General features: G+C 31.1%; 1 protein-coding gene across 3 annotated transcripts in view; it reads left to right on the forward strand.

Annotated features, from left to right (window-relative positions):
- Window positions 1-1,653: 1,653 nt before the first annotated feature.
- The window catches only part of LOC134722166 (phospholipid transfer protein C2CD2L-like), a 39,696-nt gene continuing 22,492 nt past the window's right edge, over window positions 1,654-18,857 (forward strand). For all 3 annotated transcript variants that reach the window (XM_063585736.1, XM_063585735.1, XM_063585737.1), the window contains exons 1-4: window positions 1,654-2,210; window positions 4,702-4,797; window positions 8,015-8,134; window positions 10,863-10,967. In XM_063585736.1, the coding sequence (XP_063441806.1) occupies window positions 1,818-2,210; window positions 4,702-4,797; window positions 8,015-8,134; window positions 10,863-10,967 (714 nt within the window). In that variant the 5' untranslated portion in view covers window positions 1,654-1,817. The remainder of the gene's footprint in view (window positions 2,211-4,701; window positions 4,798-8,014; window positions 8,135-10,862; window positions 10,968-18,857) is intronic.

Below are 18,857 nucleotides of genomic sequence, written 5' to 3' on the forward strand. Positions count from 1 at the left end.
CATTCTCAATTTAAAATATTTGAAATACCTAACAATATATATCGTAGAATATATGTGTATAAAGAAGATTATTATAATGTATACAGATTTAAGACCACGAAAACATGTTGATCGTGAGTTTAGACACATAGATATAGTATCAGTTCGTTATGGTGGCTTTAAATCTGATGAAGTGTAGGTACATATGCCTCTATTATTGTTGTTGTTACCAATTATGTAAATCAATTGTATCTAATTTTATGCCCTTAATGGGCCCTGTAATTTGGGAAATAAAAGTATTCTATTGTATTCTATTCTATTCATTTCAGTCGGGTTTTTTTCCTCATAAACTGTTGCAGTTTTTATTGTCAGGGGCACGAGCGTAAGGATATAAAAACGCCATACGCTGGGACAGACAGTATGCTATCGCTTGGTATATAGGGAAGATGAAAATTCATTTTCTTTCATTCACTTTGAAATCATTACGTTTGAAAAAAAAGTTGGTCGGTAGGGTGCAGAATAAGTACCCATTAAAATTCCGACTATCTATTGTAGAAAAGTCATACATTTGATAAACAGATATTTAGAATGTTTTAATATTCAAATATATACGATGAGTTTACAATATGAAAGTCGGGCTTATTCTGTGGACCATTTTGGTAGACCAGCAGTAACTTAACTGTTTCCTTTTAGTTTAAAGACCGAGGCTCTTTGATGGTATAGATTTGTTTACGTATTAGAACGTTGTAAATTTCAAAAAATATGTCAGTTTTATTATTAAATCATACTTGTCACGCATGTTACTTTAATCGCGTGTTTTTTTTAATAGTTTTTTCGTGTTGTGTTGGAATTCATTTTTGCCGGGAGATTCGGTTGTACATGCTGACAGATCTCCGAGGCTGATAGTCTTTGATATTTTTGATTTCACAAATATTTAGACAGTCTCAGAGCAATTTAACAAGAGATTCAGTGAAAGTTATCGTAGGTACCAGTATTATATAATTTGTTACGCCACACGCGCGTTTTGTTCGTCTACATAAGACTGATCGGTGACGCTCAGATCAAAACATCTAGCCAAACAAGTAAAAAGTTGAAGAGCATCGAGGTTTAATAAAATCCCAACCCTTCAAGCTCTGTAAGGCCAGTCAAAGTCGTTAAAAACTTCCATAATCAAACCCAAAATTCCTAAAAAGTGGTGCCAATAAATACGGTTAAGGCCGAGAGTTAAGGCTGAGACTACGTTATAGTAGTCTCAGGTTAAGGTAAAGGCTATGTCTGGGATAAGAAAATCTTTAGTTCGAATTATTCGTATTTTTGCAAACTGTAAATTTAAAAAGATGACCATATAATTGATATTCATGTCCACGACGTGCAGTGCTGACTTTACTGGGCTGGTGATCTTTTCTAACATTGATCTCCACACTGGTAATGATTTTTCTTTCAAATTCAAAATGTTCAATCTAACTTCTGCATTTATTCGAATCATATTTCAAAAAAATTTATAAAAAAACAAATAATAAACAAGCCAATTAGCCTATATGGACAATCACACCATATATTTTTTCTTGTAATCAGAGTTGATGTTACTGAATTACCTGAACAGGTGCTCTGAAGCCAAGATAATCAATATCTATTTATAGCTGGTTAAAAATATTTTAATTGGTTAGTGTGACGTAGTTAAATAAACAAGGAATCCCCTCGGACAAAAATAACCTTTTCGCGAGGATGCACAAGATAAATTTAAGACAGAAGAAACTGTTGGCTTGGCAATATATGGGAGTCAAAATCCTAAAGTAAAACAGATCAGCTTACATGCTACTGCTTCTGATTGGCCAGCGATGGTTGATATCACTGCAAAGTTAATTTGGTATCGGCTTGGGGAGACTTTCGACAAAATGGCGGAAGGAGGCAATAGAGTTACGTCGTGGTTGTTTTCAGATTGGGACGACAATTTGTTGGATGTTTTACTCTTTGGGTGGATAGGATGGGCAGTTTTAGTCGTTCTAGTGGTCAATGCCGTTTTGACATTTTTCGGACCTCTTCAGCCGCGTGTGGCACGCTGGGAAAAGAAGGAAGGGGTTAGTGGGGCACCAGTGGAAGTGGAAACTGGTGCTGAATCAACCAGATGGCTTAACTCGGGATTAAATTGGTTCTATCTCCATTATGATTCTGTGCCGGAATTTATAGAATTATGGGTGAAATCTTTGAATGAGCAAGTTGTGAAGTTAGGGGTAAGTTTCAGTGTTACAATCCAATCCCTTTTGTGTACCCCAAATATTAGTTCAATTGCATGTTTCTATCTAATTACCGTATTTCCTGCATTATGCATTATACATAGTGTATCTAATGTGCTGATGTTTTTTATACAGGAAATATATTACCTTTATTTTCAAAATGATATTACTAATTCCAGGTGTCACAGATGTTACTAGTTCTATTCAGTTAGTTATAACATTTGTAAATTTGGTTCCCAGTATGAAGCTATTTATAAAATAAATCATTATAGATCATTATAGTATTTTATTTTATTTTTTTAAATTTTGCACTTTTTAATATATATATTAAAAAAGACAAGAAAATGAAAATTTTAAAGTGCAAGTGATGGACATTACTACAATGTACATACATGTAATTATCAATTTCAATATTAAATGTATATACATTTGTACATTTTGTACTGTAGCTATATACTAGCCATAAAGCATTACTGTGAATTTTCACCAAAATAAGGGATTACTTTTATAAAAATCCCTAACTTGAAAGCCACTCAAATTAAATATTTATGAAATATGGTGCTTCAATAGTAGTTTTAGAATCATGAATAGTTTCAATTAGTAATTATACTTCTGATAATATTGCTCTCCACCAGAGATTGATGTAAATAAAAGACTGACATGTCTGTATGCATGGTCTATTCAATTTGCACGGTTTTTAACAGTCAGGGGTGCTACTTAAACAAGTGATTTCAGAATCCATCACTTCTTCAAGTGATTTTGACTGTGAAATATTAAAAAAATTCTATAAATACATGTAGACACAGACTTTTTAAAATCACTGAAACAAGTCATTTGAGAAGATCACTTCAATGAGTGTTTATAACTTTTTCTTGATATTTTTCTCACAATCTGGATTTTTTTATTGTTAAAAAGACAAGAATTCTAATGAAAATACAACTATGTACATTTAGAAATTGTCTTTTGCTTGATAAGCCTGTCAGTTTTTACAATTTATTGAAAAAATGCATTTTCTGGAATAGACATAACCTTGAAGTATATCATTCTAACTCTAAAGAAAACCAATCAGGTTACCTGATACCAGGCTAATATTGTTGACCTTTGTCTGATAGTCAGAGTAGTTAATGAATATTTGATTACAGAACAATTCCCAAGGGTACTTTTAAAAGCTTTAGTGCTTACTGCCCCAGTGCACTGGTGAAGTTAATATCCATAGAAAAAGGGATAAATGATCTACATGTATGTAGGAAAATTATAGAAAAGTTTGTGAAAATATGGAAAATCAATGAAATTATCATTTGAAGATCAAAGGAAACACCAAAATCACTTAAATAGGTGATAACTGAATTTATCAAATTACTGAAACAGGTGATAATGAAATCACTTGTTTAAGTAGCACCCCTGACTGTTTAAGGTTCAACTTTTACATCATAATATTCAGACATAGAAAATTATGTTATACTCCAGCCAAAAATAATGTTTTGTGTTGAGGGTTTCCTAATTGACACTAGTAAGTTAACATACATGTATGAGCACTGTCCAATAAATGGGGATTTCCTGTTAAAATATAACAATCGAACCCGACTTGTGAAAGCACTATTTTCTGGATTGGGAATTAAAAAAATCCTGACTCTTTCAATCTTAGATCTTTACATTCATGACACTAAAACTATGTGACAAAATACATGTACATGTATACAATTAAAATGTAGTCATAATACATATGCATGTTTGATTCAAAACTTTTGAATTCCAAATCCATGAATTCCCTGAAGAATACAAATGATATGTGTACTTATATTTTTTGGCATTATTGCTTTCATTACTTGAGATTGTGTCAAGAATATGGTTTGGAATGTGTCTGCAATGTCTAGGTCAAAACAGTTTTACAAATATTACCACAGGGGGGTCAACTTCCTATTATTGGGTTAATGGGGATGTGCCAAAAATATGGGTCATAATTTTGCAAGATTTTATATAAGAATGACCCTCCTTTTTAATGACATCCTATATTAAAATGCATTTACGTTTGATAACTATATATTGATCTACATATCATATATAAATATGCTAAATTGAGAATCTTACATTATAAAATATATGTGCAACAAACGATGTCAATTCATATATAAAACTTAAGGGTAGCTGGTATATTTATGAATTATGATGATGAGTTAGTGCTTATATAAGCATGGGTAATATTTTAGATATTGTATATAAGTAAAGGTCATTCTTTCTTATTTTTTTTATATAACTATAGGTATCGAATTTCAGTGAATGTTATATTAAAATGGGTACGTTTTTTAAGGCAAAAATGGCACACCCCTACCAAAAAAATATCGAAGTATACAAATGTATGTACATATTTGTTTAGGGCCTGCTGAATAAACCCCACGATATCTCTAGGCACTGGATTTTTTGCTCCTTAAATTCTAAAACCATAAAATAGAATATATGTTTGTTTGTCATAACTTTACTTTTATTACAGGGTCCAGTACAGTTGAAGTTTGAGAGAGTAAAGCCTGGAAGCCTCCCGCCAAAATTTAACGAAATTACATTTGAAGCAGGATCAGATAACAAATATGTAAGTTATATTCGTACAAACTATAAATGTGTTGTCATAGTTCTGAACAATACATGTACATGCATGAAATATTTGCCACTGGATGTAAAGCAACCAACAATCAATCAATCAATTCGTCATGGTCATTAAAATATTTTGTTCATTTCATGAGGCACTTTTGTTGTCACAAAGTAAATACACAAAAGTATATTCACTGATGGTTTTAATCTTTGTTTGGTACAAACATGACATACATTTTTGAATTCCAAATCATATCACCTCTGGTTATTTAATTTTAATAATAATAATAAACACACCAAAGGCTTGTCTATTATCATATTGAAATTAAATAACTCTATTAGGTATCAAGCAATACATTTATATATCCAATTGTAACTAGTTATGAAACCTATTTTATGAGCTGCAATTTGTGCAAGTTTTGATGTTTCTGAGTCAAGTTTTCTTTTCCCTTCAAAATGACACTTCACCTGACCAAACTTACATACACTTGGTTTAATACTAGAAGTAAAGTATTGTATGTCTAATAAGTGTTAACCTTGGTAATTAAATTTTCAGTTTTCTTGATGAGATTTAAATTATCACATGAGACAGGTGATGTATTACACATCAACATACAAACACACACACACACACACTTTGACATAACCTGATTTCTTACAAAATAAAATAATAGGACCAGGTTTGATTTTCAATTTTATAGAAGTAAAGCAGTCAGTCACATCAGGATGAGTACATGATTCCTAGACCCATAAAAATTACTAAAAAAAGGGAATTACATGTGCAGTCTAGATCATGAATAAATCATACTTTGGTTTATACCAGAACTTACATAATTCTTAAAGCATTGAAAATGTTCTTTTAGATTTTGGTTGACTGATGAAACCCAAAAGTGAAGAAATATTGAGCTTTTATGAAAACAATCTTAGTAAGGAACCACATGTGTGACAGCCTTCCCTCTAAATTTCAAAACAATTCCTATTTAAAGTTACTGACTTTTATATTTCTAATGGTTCTTATAACTTGTGCTTCTTAATATCTTCATACTTTGTTACCTTTGTAAAGAAAAAGAGAGAAAGTATTGAAGAGTTCTCTAGGTACATTATATGCGTGCATTCCTGCATCCAGTTAGATATTTGATTGGATTACGTAACCATGGTAAATTTGAGGCAACAGTATTACAAATGTATCAGTGTTTGAATCTCCTAAAACCGTCAATTATAGACAGGGATAATCAACACAAACACACATCATGGTTCATTTTGAAGTCACTCTTACACATGAGTTTGATGAAACTATAAACAGTTATTACACTGATGACAGAGGGGGATTTAGAGGGTTTTTCGGAGGGTCTCCCACCCAACTTTTTTGGGAAAAATTTGGTTGATTATATAGGGAATCACTTAAGCATGACTGGAGCAGGCCCCTCCTATGAAAATTTCTGGATCCGCCACTGAGTAATGACTTTAGATTTTTGACACTTTATCAGAATATTCATGGATTTTACATGACAATCATGAGTAGCAAAAATCTCTATTTGAGAAATTAATTCTGATTCATCTGATATACGTGATTTAATACAATTCAGAAGCAATTATATCCATGGAAACAGATGTATTAAACAATCCTGGCAAATATGCAATTTTGACTATTTGTCTTACTGTTCTTGAGAGCTCTATTGTTTAATTAGAACTAGATATCTGCTTGGGTTAAGTGTTTGGTTTACAATGTCTGTCTGTTTCTTGTTATTCCATATACATGTAATATAGATAATACAAAATTCTTGTCACAAAATCTAGTTTTAATTCATATTCATATTGGTATTGGTTAGAATTTTACACATTTCAATTCCTTTATAGGGGGTTTCATTGGGGGGTTCTGATCCCAGATCCTGCTTACTGTTTTGTCAGATTCCCGTTTCTGGCTTACACTATGTACGTAAGCAATTCTCATTTTATTGTCATTTCTTTGGTCCCGCTAGACCTCATTTCCCGTTTTCATAACACAATAATTTGATTTTCCTGTGTCACACTTATCAAAAATCGTCAATCCCTCGTCATGCTTAGACCCTAATGAGACCCACTTTATATAAATGTACAAGTTCCACTCCTATTGGTGTTTATAGTTTGCCTCAAATCACCCCTCCCCCTTTTTCAAAATCCTTGATGTAAATTTGTGTTAATGAACAAATGTAGCAATACCATTCTAATTGAATATTGTTCTAAGGATTAAATAGAAGGAAGCAGAAAGTGTTCTTTTGAGATACATCCAATCTATTACCATGATTACAATCTAAGTAGTGAATCCATTAAGCTGTTACAATGATACACAGATTATCTATGGTAGATGTATATAGTGCTGACATTTGATTGGTCTCGTTTGAAAGACTTTCACGATGTCGACAGCTTGACATCTTAATAGATATTGTCATTACATTAAAATACCAGTGGCTTAAAAAGTGTTGCATACAGCTGTAAAGATTACAGAGGCTTGATATTTGTCTGATTCTTGCATCTCAAAAAATTTTCTCTAGATATTTTGAAATTCAATTAAGACACAAAATCAACTTTTTTAGTAGTTAAACTTTTTTGCTCAATTTGGATCATGAGTCACTGACTTTTAATTGAGTTCAGACATCTTCAGTTTTCATAAGATCTTGCTGTTATTGTTTTTGTAAAGAAAAACAGAAAGAAAATGTTAGAGCATTCTCTAGGTATATGCGTATCTGCATTTATTCAGAAATTTAATTGGATTATGTAACCATGGTCAAATATAAATATAGTACATTTAAAAGAGGAAAAAAACAACTGTGAGGAGTTGTTGCTTGTTATTTCTACAACTTGAACATGTTAAATAGTATCATTTGTCTTGTCCACAGAAAAAAGTGACCATGACCCATATGTCATTAATTGGAGGCATTGGTTGAAATTGGCACTCAGATACAACAACTTCCTTTATATATTATTGGCTCTTCTTTTTCTGGACCACAGTTTGCCCATGTCTGAATTTTTATATGAAGTAAAAGCTTAAGCTTAGTGATGGTTGTTCATGTTGTTTGTTATATTGTCACTACTGTTTATTTTTCCTTTCCTGTAAATATCCTTTTTATGTACTACTGTTTGTTTCCTTTTTAACTACATTATATTCAAACTTTTTTCGATATGATAATTATAGAATAATCAGATGGTCATTAAGATATTTTATATTTATTCTATTTCAGTTATTTCACAGTAAAGTTGATGCCAAAGATTTATCATTTGCTATATTTGCATCCCAACAAACATCAGGAGGGGTCAAACTGACCAACTTGACCGCTAATATACTCAAGCTCAAAGGAACAGTAAGTACAAAGACAGCTCTCCAATGAAATTATTATAAAAAGTGGGTTTCAATTTTGTTGGGCCTGCAGTACAGTATATATAGTTCTTAAAAACATGTTTTAGAAAAATAACTTTTAATTGAAAATTGCAATTAGATTTATTATGAAAGAGAAGTTTACCGTCATTGAATCAATGAACGTGACAATGTTCTAGTTGTTTCGTTTACACTGTTTATACATGTGCAGATTATCTTAAATTTTGTAAGTTATCATGGTTATCGTTAAGGTTCAGAAATTCTTACAATACTAATTGTATGTTAGTCATGGCTCCCAGTTTTTCACACAAATAGATATATACATAGAACTCAGTATTTCTCTGTGTGTGCCTTTCAGGGAGATATTGGTGAAACTCGATGATACAGAAAATCAAACTCTGAAAATTGCTTTGGATTGCATTCAATCTAGGACAAATGTAGAAATCCATACTAGTTCAATAGTATACAGATTAAAAGTTGTATTAGTTTATTGCAAATGAATGGTATTGCTATTGTAGGTTATGCAATTTTTTTTTTATTAGAACACCCCACAACAATTTTTTATTGCATTGCACATACTCCAGATTACTATGGATACATTTAATTAAGCCAAGAGTCACTATTTTTATACGACCGCAAATTTTGAAAAATTTTTCGTCGTATATTGCTATCACGTTGGCGTCGTCGTCGTCGTCGTCGTCGTCGTCGTCCGAATACTTTTAGTTTTCGCACTCTAACTTTAGTAAAAGTGAATAGAAATCTATGAAATTTTAACACAAGGTTTATGACCATAAAATGAAGGCTGGTATTGATTTTGGAAGTTTTGGTCCCAACATTTTAGGAATTAGGGGCCAAAAAGGGCCCAAATAAGCATTTTCTTGGTTTTCGCACTATAACTTTAGTTTAAGTTAATAGAAATCTATGAAATTTTGACACAAGGTTTATGACCACAAAAGAAAGGTTGGGATTGATTTTGGGAGTTTTGGTTTCAACAGTTTAGGAATTAGGGGCCAAAAAAGGGCCCAAATAAGCATTATTCTTGGTTTTCGCACAATAACTTTAGTTAAAGTGAATAGAAATCAATGAAATTTAAACACAATGTTTATGACCACAAAAGGAAGGTTGGTATTGATTTTGGGAGTTTCGGTCCCAACAGTTTAGGAATTAGGGGCCAAAAAGGGACCCAAATAAGCATTTTTCTTGGTTTTCGCACCATAGCGATAGTATAAGTAAATAGAAATCTATGAAATTTAAACACAAGGTTTATGACTATAAAAGGAAGGTTGGTATTGATTTTGGGAGTTTTGGTCCCTACAGTTAAGGAAAAAGGGGCCAAAAGGTTCCAAAATTAAACTTTGTTTGATTTCATCAAAATTGAATAATTGGGGTTCTTTAATATGCCGAATCTAACTGTGTATGTAGATTCTTAATTTTTGGTCCCGTTTTCAAATTGGTCTACATTAAGGTCCAAAGGGTCCAAAATTAAACTTAGTTTGATTTTAACAAAAATTGAAACCTTTGGGTTCTTTGATATGCTGAATCTAAAAATGTACTTAGATTTTTGATTATTGGCCCAGTTTTCAAGTTGGCCCAAATCGAGGTCCAAAATCAAACATTGTTTGATTTCATCAAAAATTGAATAATTGGGGTTCTTTGATATGCCGAATCTAACTGTGTATATAGATTCTTAATTTTTGGTCCAGTTTTAAAATTGGTCTTAATTAAAGTGCAAAGGGTTCAAAATTAATCTAAGTTTGATTTTAACAAAAATTAAATTCTTGGGCCTCTTTGATATGCTGAATCGAAACATGTACTTAGATTTTTGATTATGGGCCCAGTTTTCAAGTTGGTCCAAATCAGGATCTAAAATTATTATATTAAGTATTGTGCAATAGCAAGTCTTTTCAATTGCACAGTATTGTGCAATGGCAAGAAATATCTAATTTCACAATATTGTGAAATAGCAAATATTTTTTTAATTAAGAGTTATCTTTCTTTGTCCAGTATAGTAAGCAAGAAATATCTGCAAGAATTTTTTTTAATTGGAGTTATCTTTCTTTGTCCAGAATCAACTTAAATCTTTGTTATATACAATATACAATGTATATTCACTTTTTACTACCAACTGATAAATTTAAATAATCTTTACCATTCAGTGATAACAAGAAGTTTTTTTACATCTTAATATTTTATGACGTATTTAAATGAGTAGTAATTGTTGCAAACTCCATTAGAATATTTTAATTGAAATTAGTTTAAGGGAAAGGGGGATGTGATTAAAAAATTGGGTTAAATTTTTCTCATTTGAAATTTCATAAATAAAAAGAAAATTTCTTCAAACATTTTTTTGAGAGGATTTATATTCAAAAGCATAGTGAATTGCTCTAAGAGAAAACAAAAATTTTAAGTTCATTTGAATACATTCATTCTGTGTCAGAAACCTATGCTGTGTCAACTATTTAATCACGATCCAAATTTAGAGCGGAATCCAGCATGAATGTTGTGTCCATACTTGCCCCAACCGTTCAGGGTTCAACCTCTGCGGTCGTATAAAGCTACGCCCTGCGGAGCATCTGGTTATGCTTTCCATTTATGCAAATATATTTGACTAATCAAAAAAAAAGAGATACAATACATACAGATGTGTTACCCTTTTGAACCAATTAAAATGTCAATTCTTTGGTAGTTTTTAAAAATATTCCTACAAATTTCAGATCTGTTTTAAATGCTCAAAAGTTGGAAGTGATATGATACTGAACATCTCATTTATTGGACGACCTGATATCAAAGTTCAAGGGAAGCCAGTAAATCCATACCAGGTAAGTTATGGGCATTTATATCAATATGATCAAAGGTCAAAGAAAAGGTCAAAATACATTTTTCTTAAAGTTTAGAATTTTAGATACAATAGTCTTCCTTGTAAGTGTTTAAAATAGTACAAACAGCTTATCTATGTATTAGAACCCCTGATTAGAAACCAAAAACTTCTAAATCTAAATCAAGCACTGCACAAAAGATTAGAAACTTTCTATATAATATACGCAAGCCTGATAGCTAGTGAGACTAAGTATTCAAAAAACACTATAACCAGTTTTCATTATAACTGATTCAATAGGAAATGTGTTCACTGATTACCATTTAAAACAATTATTTTTGCACATTTTCAGTCTGTCTTTTCTTTTGCCTATGCAATACTGTAATATTCCTTTCATTATCGTGTACACCAGATTTGTTTTACATGCTGCATCTGCATTAGCTGTTAGCCTGGAATCAGATGTGTTAAACAAAACCTGTTAAAAATCAGATCCTGGGAAATCAGTTTGTGTTCCTATAATGAATTAAAACAATTGAAGTGCTTGATTGATTTATCTTCAATGTTTGGATTTTCCCTTGTAAACAGTCTATAGATGCATTAACCATAAATGTAGTTCCCTATAAGGCTCCTCCCCCCTAAATCTGCCTCGTCTTTCTGTTTTCTACTGTAACATTGTAAATCAAGAAGATTAGTGGGAATTAATACTTTCCCTTCATCTTGTTATCATTAGATATTTAAAGATTATGTAAGAACAAGATGAAATTATTGCTTTAATTAGTTTCTTTGCTTGAAAACAAATGTTCCATAATGCATGGTTATAACTTATGAGTGCGAATCGCTTTGCTAAATACATTCTATGCTTTTTCAAGCTATTATTTTATTCACCAACCATTTAAATATATTGCTTATTTCAAGGTCATGTTCTTTTCACCAACTAAAAATATATATATTTACTTTGATTCTTCAAGGAAATGTGAGGGCATGTTCAGAAACCTAATTTAGCTTTCCCATTGTAAGCTTCTTACAATAAAATCTATCTGACCTTTACGGTGACATTGCTCATGGCAGTAATCAGTAGAACATATGTTAAAGATTTTTCTCTGTAATGCAAAGGTAATGATATAAAATGATTTAAGGTTGGGCTACAAGGCGTGGAAAACTGTGTATTATTGATTGATATAGATGCAAGTCAAATCTCATTTCTAATTTAGATATTTGATATTTAGAATAAATTACAGTATTTTGAAAGTTTATAACCTCAGGTTTATTGTGGGAATAGTCATTCAGGTATAATGTATCAAAACCAGAATTTCAATGTATTTTTGATGATATTGAAAAAGAACTTGCTGTTATTAAAATATCATATACAAAAGTGTACTTTATTTATTTCTGATACAAGTTCTAATTTAACATTTCAAAATTTGAAAGTATTTTTGATGTTTTTATATAGAAAATTTTATTATTAATATTTCATATAGAAATGGTCATTTTATTTATTCTAATAAAATTTCAATAAGATTGTAAATACAGATCTGTGTGCATGCTTTGCAAAAAAAAAATCAATGTGTGAGGGTTTGTAAACTAGTCTATCTTTAAATCCAAACCTGATAATCCAGAACAGAAAATATAACAGGTCGTTATAAGGAAAGTGTAAAACTTAATTTAAATTAAAATATTTTACTGTACAGTTCAGGTTGATGTCTATTGTGGAAAGTAAGAAAAAGAAAAAAATGTGTTAGTGTTGCCAATTTTCTATACAAAAACTGAGTATTGACTGATGTGATTTTGATGAACCACCAACTGTGTTCTCCCACCTGAAGCCTGAGTGTGTAACATGTGTGATGTTATTATGGTTCAATCAAGTATTGTTACACTACTCTATTGTTCATTACAATCCTCACATCACAGGGGTTTTCACAGTTGTTTCTCTCACTACCTCATGCCAAACATTTGGTGGAACAAGGCCAAGCCAATTATTTGTAGAATTTGTCGGTACTTGTCAAATCCTATTATAAAGGCATAATAATCAAAGCTAGGAGACGTTTGTCTACTGTTAATTTTCGATGCTTTAGTGTTCATTATTATTGAATTGATTTACATATGAGTGTATCAATTTATCAGCAAACAATAAGGTTTTACACATATTTGTCTTAGAATATATGTCATACATGATATGCATACATTGACATGCAAATATAAACTTAAGGGGGCTCCTGGGTATAAATGAATTTTTTTTTCTAATATAGGATTTCGCTATATTTTTTCATAAATGAACTTTATCATATACGTAAATGAAAAATGAAATAAAAAAATGGGGTCACCGTTCATTTAAGCTAAAATCTGCCTCTGGAAGAAGCATACATTTTTGTTAATGTCCTTTTTTTCTGTTGAACTAATAGGAAAAAGAGGCAATATCGAAATAAAAAAATAACCTAATATAAGAAATCCTAAAATTTTACAATTATTTAGTTTATGTACAGCTTATATGCATCATACTAGGGAGTTTGAATTTGCCAACATCTGAGATTCTATGTGCGATGCATGATAGCAGAAAGTTATAGGAGGAAATTATATTTCTTTTCTCTGTTGTTAAAGTTACATTCTGTACAACCACAGCCATTTGAGGTTTTGATCTTTTTTTTAATGCCTCCACCAAAGAGGATGAGGCATTAAGTTTTACCCTTGTTTATTATCTCAAACTCATATCAAGTACACACTTGGGTAGTGTCACTTTTACAGTTTGCGAGTTATGTTTTATTACAATTTATTTGCAAGCAGGGCCTCCCTCATCTGTGATCATTCCTCATTTATTGTTTCTATGAGATATTCATTGCTGAGATTTTGTTAGCCTTCACAATATTTATTGAAGCTTCTTTTGTAATTTTATTGAGGTTTAGAAGTGTTTAAAGAAGCCTATTTTGTTTCTGACCTTCACACTAGTTGTATGTGCACAATCAATGCTTTTACAACCCTATAAAATTTCAAAAAGAAGCAAGGCATTTTTAGTTATAATATTACACTGTGGAAAACTTTATAGTACTGTAAGTTATAGAAAGATCTGTTGTATCTTGTTCTGAAAGCTTATTACCCTTCAAGGTCGTTGCCATTTATTCAAAGACTGGATTAACCCTTATAGACTTTCCTGCTTTCTTTCTAATATTTCCCATCTTTTTTAATTAGAATAAAGAATCTTGTGTTCATTGTTGGCCTTCAGTTTAATCTGTATTGATAGCTGACAGTTAGATGTGAATGATCATTTATTTTCTCTGCAAAATTATTTTATAAAACATATTATGTGTTTTGTTTCCATGGTAATACATTCCATGTAATTACCCGATTTATTATTAGACATGTATTAAGTATTCTCGAGAGATATAATTAATGACATTAAAACTCTTCCACAAGTCTTAAGTAGCAAATAATCAATCCTCTTCCTTCAAATGTCAAAGTTAAAATTATAGATGAAAGTATCATAAAAGTTTATATAGGTAGTTTAGTGCAAGCTCAGAATGATTGATATGATCTGTAGGATGTTGTAAGAACAAACATGTATTCATCAGTGCACATACCTCTCACTAACAGGACCCCCTCCAAAAAAAGCCCAATAAAAAAAAAAAAAAGCAGAAATACCTTCTGGACTCTTTAAATGAAATTGGTTAAGTATAGCTGACTGAATATGAAAATTTTAAAAGGTCTGCCTTTCAGGTATATTCTGAAATTCTAAAATGCTTGTGGAAAAAATATGTATTTCAGAAGGAAGTGGAAAATTTCCTTTTGAAAATAAGAAGCTTATATGTATGTAATTAAGAAAGCAGTTGTTATGAAAGTTTAAATCTGAACATCACACATTGATTTTAAACACGTTCCTGGTGCATATCAGAGCTTCTTGCTGTTCAATATATATATATAACTGTGCTAAAGAAAAACATTTGGTAAATTTGTTTCCTCAAGTTGTATCTTTTAAATTACCTCCAACAAATGTACAAAAATAGCATTTGTTTATGTGATATTGGGTAATATTTTGGCATCAAATTTCAAACAAAATAAATCCTTTTTCAGTTATTTGGCAGCTAGCTGCAATTTGTTTACACCCAATGAGTCTCAATTTATGCCTAGGCCGACAGCTATAGAAATCAGTAAACATGATAAATATTTGATGAAGAGTTGATGATAAACTGGTTGATTTTAATTCCACTATAATTACTTAGACATTGTTATAGACAAATTTCAGTAGGAAACTAATGAGACTTTGTAGCTTGATGGATAACACACCTGACTATAAATAAAGTAATCATTTTTTCACTTAATTTCCTGGTAGAAGTCTCCTCCTGATGACTGTTGACAAATCTCACACACAATGTGTCATTATAAGCTAATACAGAAGCTGTTGATTTAATCATTGGGTGATGATAACAGTCAATGTTAAACCTCGATACAAGTGTTTTCAGGGTGTTAGTGAATTAGTATATCTAATATACATTAAAATATTATTGTCAATAACGAATGATAGTTTTCATTACTTTAAAAAAAAAGGGGGGGGGGGGATTCAGACTTCACATGATAGCCAAGTTTAAAATTTTTCTTCTTATTTTTCTCAGGAACTACAATACAAGGATTTCTGAAATTTGGTTTCAGGGTTTATATAAGTCAGCTATATTGTGTGATGTGTTTTCAGATTCATCACTCGACAACTTCCTGGTTACTGAACACTTGCATGTTTTATACTATCAAAATTATCCACTTGGGGCAAGGGTATCATCAGTGAGCAGTTGCTTGCAGTTTCACTTGTTTTGCCTGCTGTAAACCATATTTCCTTACATTTTTTATGGAAACCAGGAAAAAGCATAGCCTTGCAGTGCACTGGAATATGTGTAACAAATATGTTTTATGCATGGAAAAAGAACATATATGTTAAGCATATCTGTTTGTCTGTTATTATAACTCATTGTATTAGGCATTCATAAAACTGACATATGTAAAACGTGTTTGGCGTTTTTTCCTGTTACAAAACTACTTCAACCAAGTAAAATTGGCACTTTTCTGATTTTTTATTTTTAATTTAGAAATTAGGGGATGAAAGTATATCTTGGTTACCATAATTCTCTACAGGTAAAGTAATTGGATTATTTTAAACTTTTCAATTTATGCCCTTTAAACTTTGGTTACACTGAAGGGTTTTATCCTTTTTTAGAATTTCAAGTTTGGAAAGAAGATCTTTGATAGTATCTGTTAAATGAATGGCTACTTTTTTAGACTCTGGTTGATAAACAGCTTATCATATGGTATAGCTAACAGTTTAGGCCAATATTGAAAGCAATTGTTTTCAGAATGTTGAAATAATCATCTGGAAGTTGAGCCCAGGATAAATAGAAGATAATTAACAACAATGCAGACATTTCTGGGTGATGATATTGTTTAGGCTGTGTCTGCTAGTTCAATGAATTAATAATTGGTCAGTTATTTTCTGATTGGTCAATAATTGTCTGAATGGCTAGTAATTATGCAGATGTATGTCTGATTGGTCACTCATAGTCCAGATGCATGTCTGATGTTAATGGCTATTCATATTGCTGGCATGATGCTCAATTTTATTGGGAGCCTTCAAGGACTTTTGTTAAACACATTAATATTTATTCTACCTGAACATTTCTAAGCTATAAAAATGATAATGCCTGGCAGTATGTAGAATAAATAGACAGAAAGGTTAAAGCAGATGAAACTTTCTGACAGAAGTCTGTACCACTCATCTGATCAAGGTTGAATGATGCATCAGAAACATTTATACTGCAATATGGATAGAATATGTCTGAATACCACATAAAACAGATATTGGAGAAGTACCAGAATTCTGTTTCTGTATGATGGGAGGATGAGTTAACATTGCACACTGTTTATCCTGTTCACAGGAAGATATTTAAATCACTAAACATATTGTACTAAATCAAGGGTTATAAAAGTGATTTTATGATGGCTTTTACTTTGATATATATAAACTGTAAAACAATAATATGAAGTAATTGTAAAGCATGATGAAAGAAATATTTTAATATATTTAGAAGTCCCAATAAAGTGTTGACTATCTTTATACATTTGTGTTGCTTTTGGTTTTTGCCAGGCCAGGCCCTACCGTAAATGTTGTGACAGTTTAATTGTATCATTCAAGATCTAATAATAGTTCCCATTCTCTCTTGAATAGCAGTAAGTGAACAATTCTATAGTAATTAGTTGACCAGTGATACTAGCCAGTAAACATTTAAAATCCATGAGTTATAAATGAATTAGATGCCCCTTGTGGAATATTTTTCATGGTTAATTGTTCTACTGATATAATTGAAAAGTAACATAATGAAATATTTACTTGAAAATTTAATCATACTTTTAGAATCAAGGGAATAATGTTGGTAAAGGAATATCTAAAGTAAGGTATATTTATAGATGTGCCATTTATTGACTTAGTTTCTGCAGGATCAATGGCATGCTGTAGTTTGTATGCTCCTTTGGTCATATCTCCCATCCTTTACAGATACTTGCTGATTTTTGCAGATTTAAAAAAAAAACTTAATTGTAAAAACCGTTTCAAACAGGATCAAAAAATGAATTACAGCTCACAAGACGTCCTGCTCATGGTATCTCCACATGCCATGAATCTGCTAACAACTCTTAATAAGTTTACATTGAAAAGACTATGGTATCTCCACATGCCATGACACTTTTAAGAAAGAACTCTTTTAAACTTAACATTTATTAGAAAGCCTAATAGTAATAACATAAATTTAATGACTGAACAAGTATCTATCTTTTCTTGTTTCAAGAATCTGCTTGGTATTAGACTTGCTAAAAAGGGTGTCATTTTTAACTTCATTGCTGATAATAAATTAGTTGTACTGTTTTCTATTGATGAGTTGATGAATAGAAAAATATAATGTTGATTACATACAGACATATACAGAGCAGCCTGAATAATAAGGTTTTTGTGTTTGAAGTTACATGTGTGAAGTACACATACTCCTTACATTAAATACTGTTATATATTGGTATAAGATTCGAGTGTTAGATGTTACATGTGTGAGTACACATACTCCTAACATTAAATACTGTTATATATTGGTATAAGATTCGAGTGTTAGATGTTACATGTGTGAGTACACATACTCCTAACATTAAATACTGTTATATATTGGTATAAGATTTGAGTGTTAGATGTTACATGTGTGAGTACACATACTCCTAACATTAAATACTGTTATATATTGGTATAAGATTTGAGTGTTAGATGTTACATGTGTGAGTACACATACTCCTAACATTAAATACTGTTATATATTGGTATAAGATTCGAGTGTTAGATGTTACATGTGTGAGTACACATACTCCTAACATTAAATACTGTTATATATTGGTATAAGATTTGAGTGTTAGATGTTACATGTGTGAGTACACATACTCCTAACATTAAATACTGTTATATATTGGTATAAGATTCGAGTGTTAGATGTTACATGTGTGAGTACACATACTCCTAACATTAAATACTGTTATATATTGGTATAAGATTTGAGTGTTAGATGTTACATGTGTGAGTACACATACTCCTAACATTAAATACTGTTATATTTTGGTATAAGATTTGAGTGTTAGATGTTACATGTGTGAGTACACATACTCCTAACATTAAATACTGTTATATATTGGTATAAGATTCGAGTGTTTGATGTTACATGTGTGAGTACACATACTCCTAACGTCTATACTGTTATACTGTCTATACTATATATATTCCTGTAGGATAATGATTAAATCAAGGTTACTGACTAATGATGAGGTTTATAAAGGCATTCTGGCAGTTTGCTAACAAAATGATGAGTTTAATGTATTTCTAACTATCTTATCTGCA

Source organism: Mytilus trossulus, chromosome 6 (genome assembly GCF_036588685.1).
Source record: "Mytilus trossulus isolate FHL-02 chromosome 6, PNRI_Mtr1.1.1.hap1, whole genome shotgun sequence".
NCBI lineage: Eukaryota > Metazoa > Mollusca > Bivalvia > Mytilida > Mytilidae > Mytilus > Mytilus trossulus.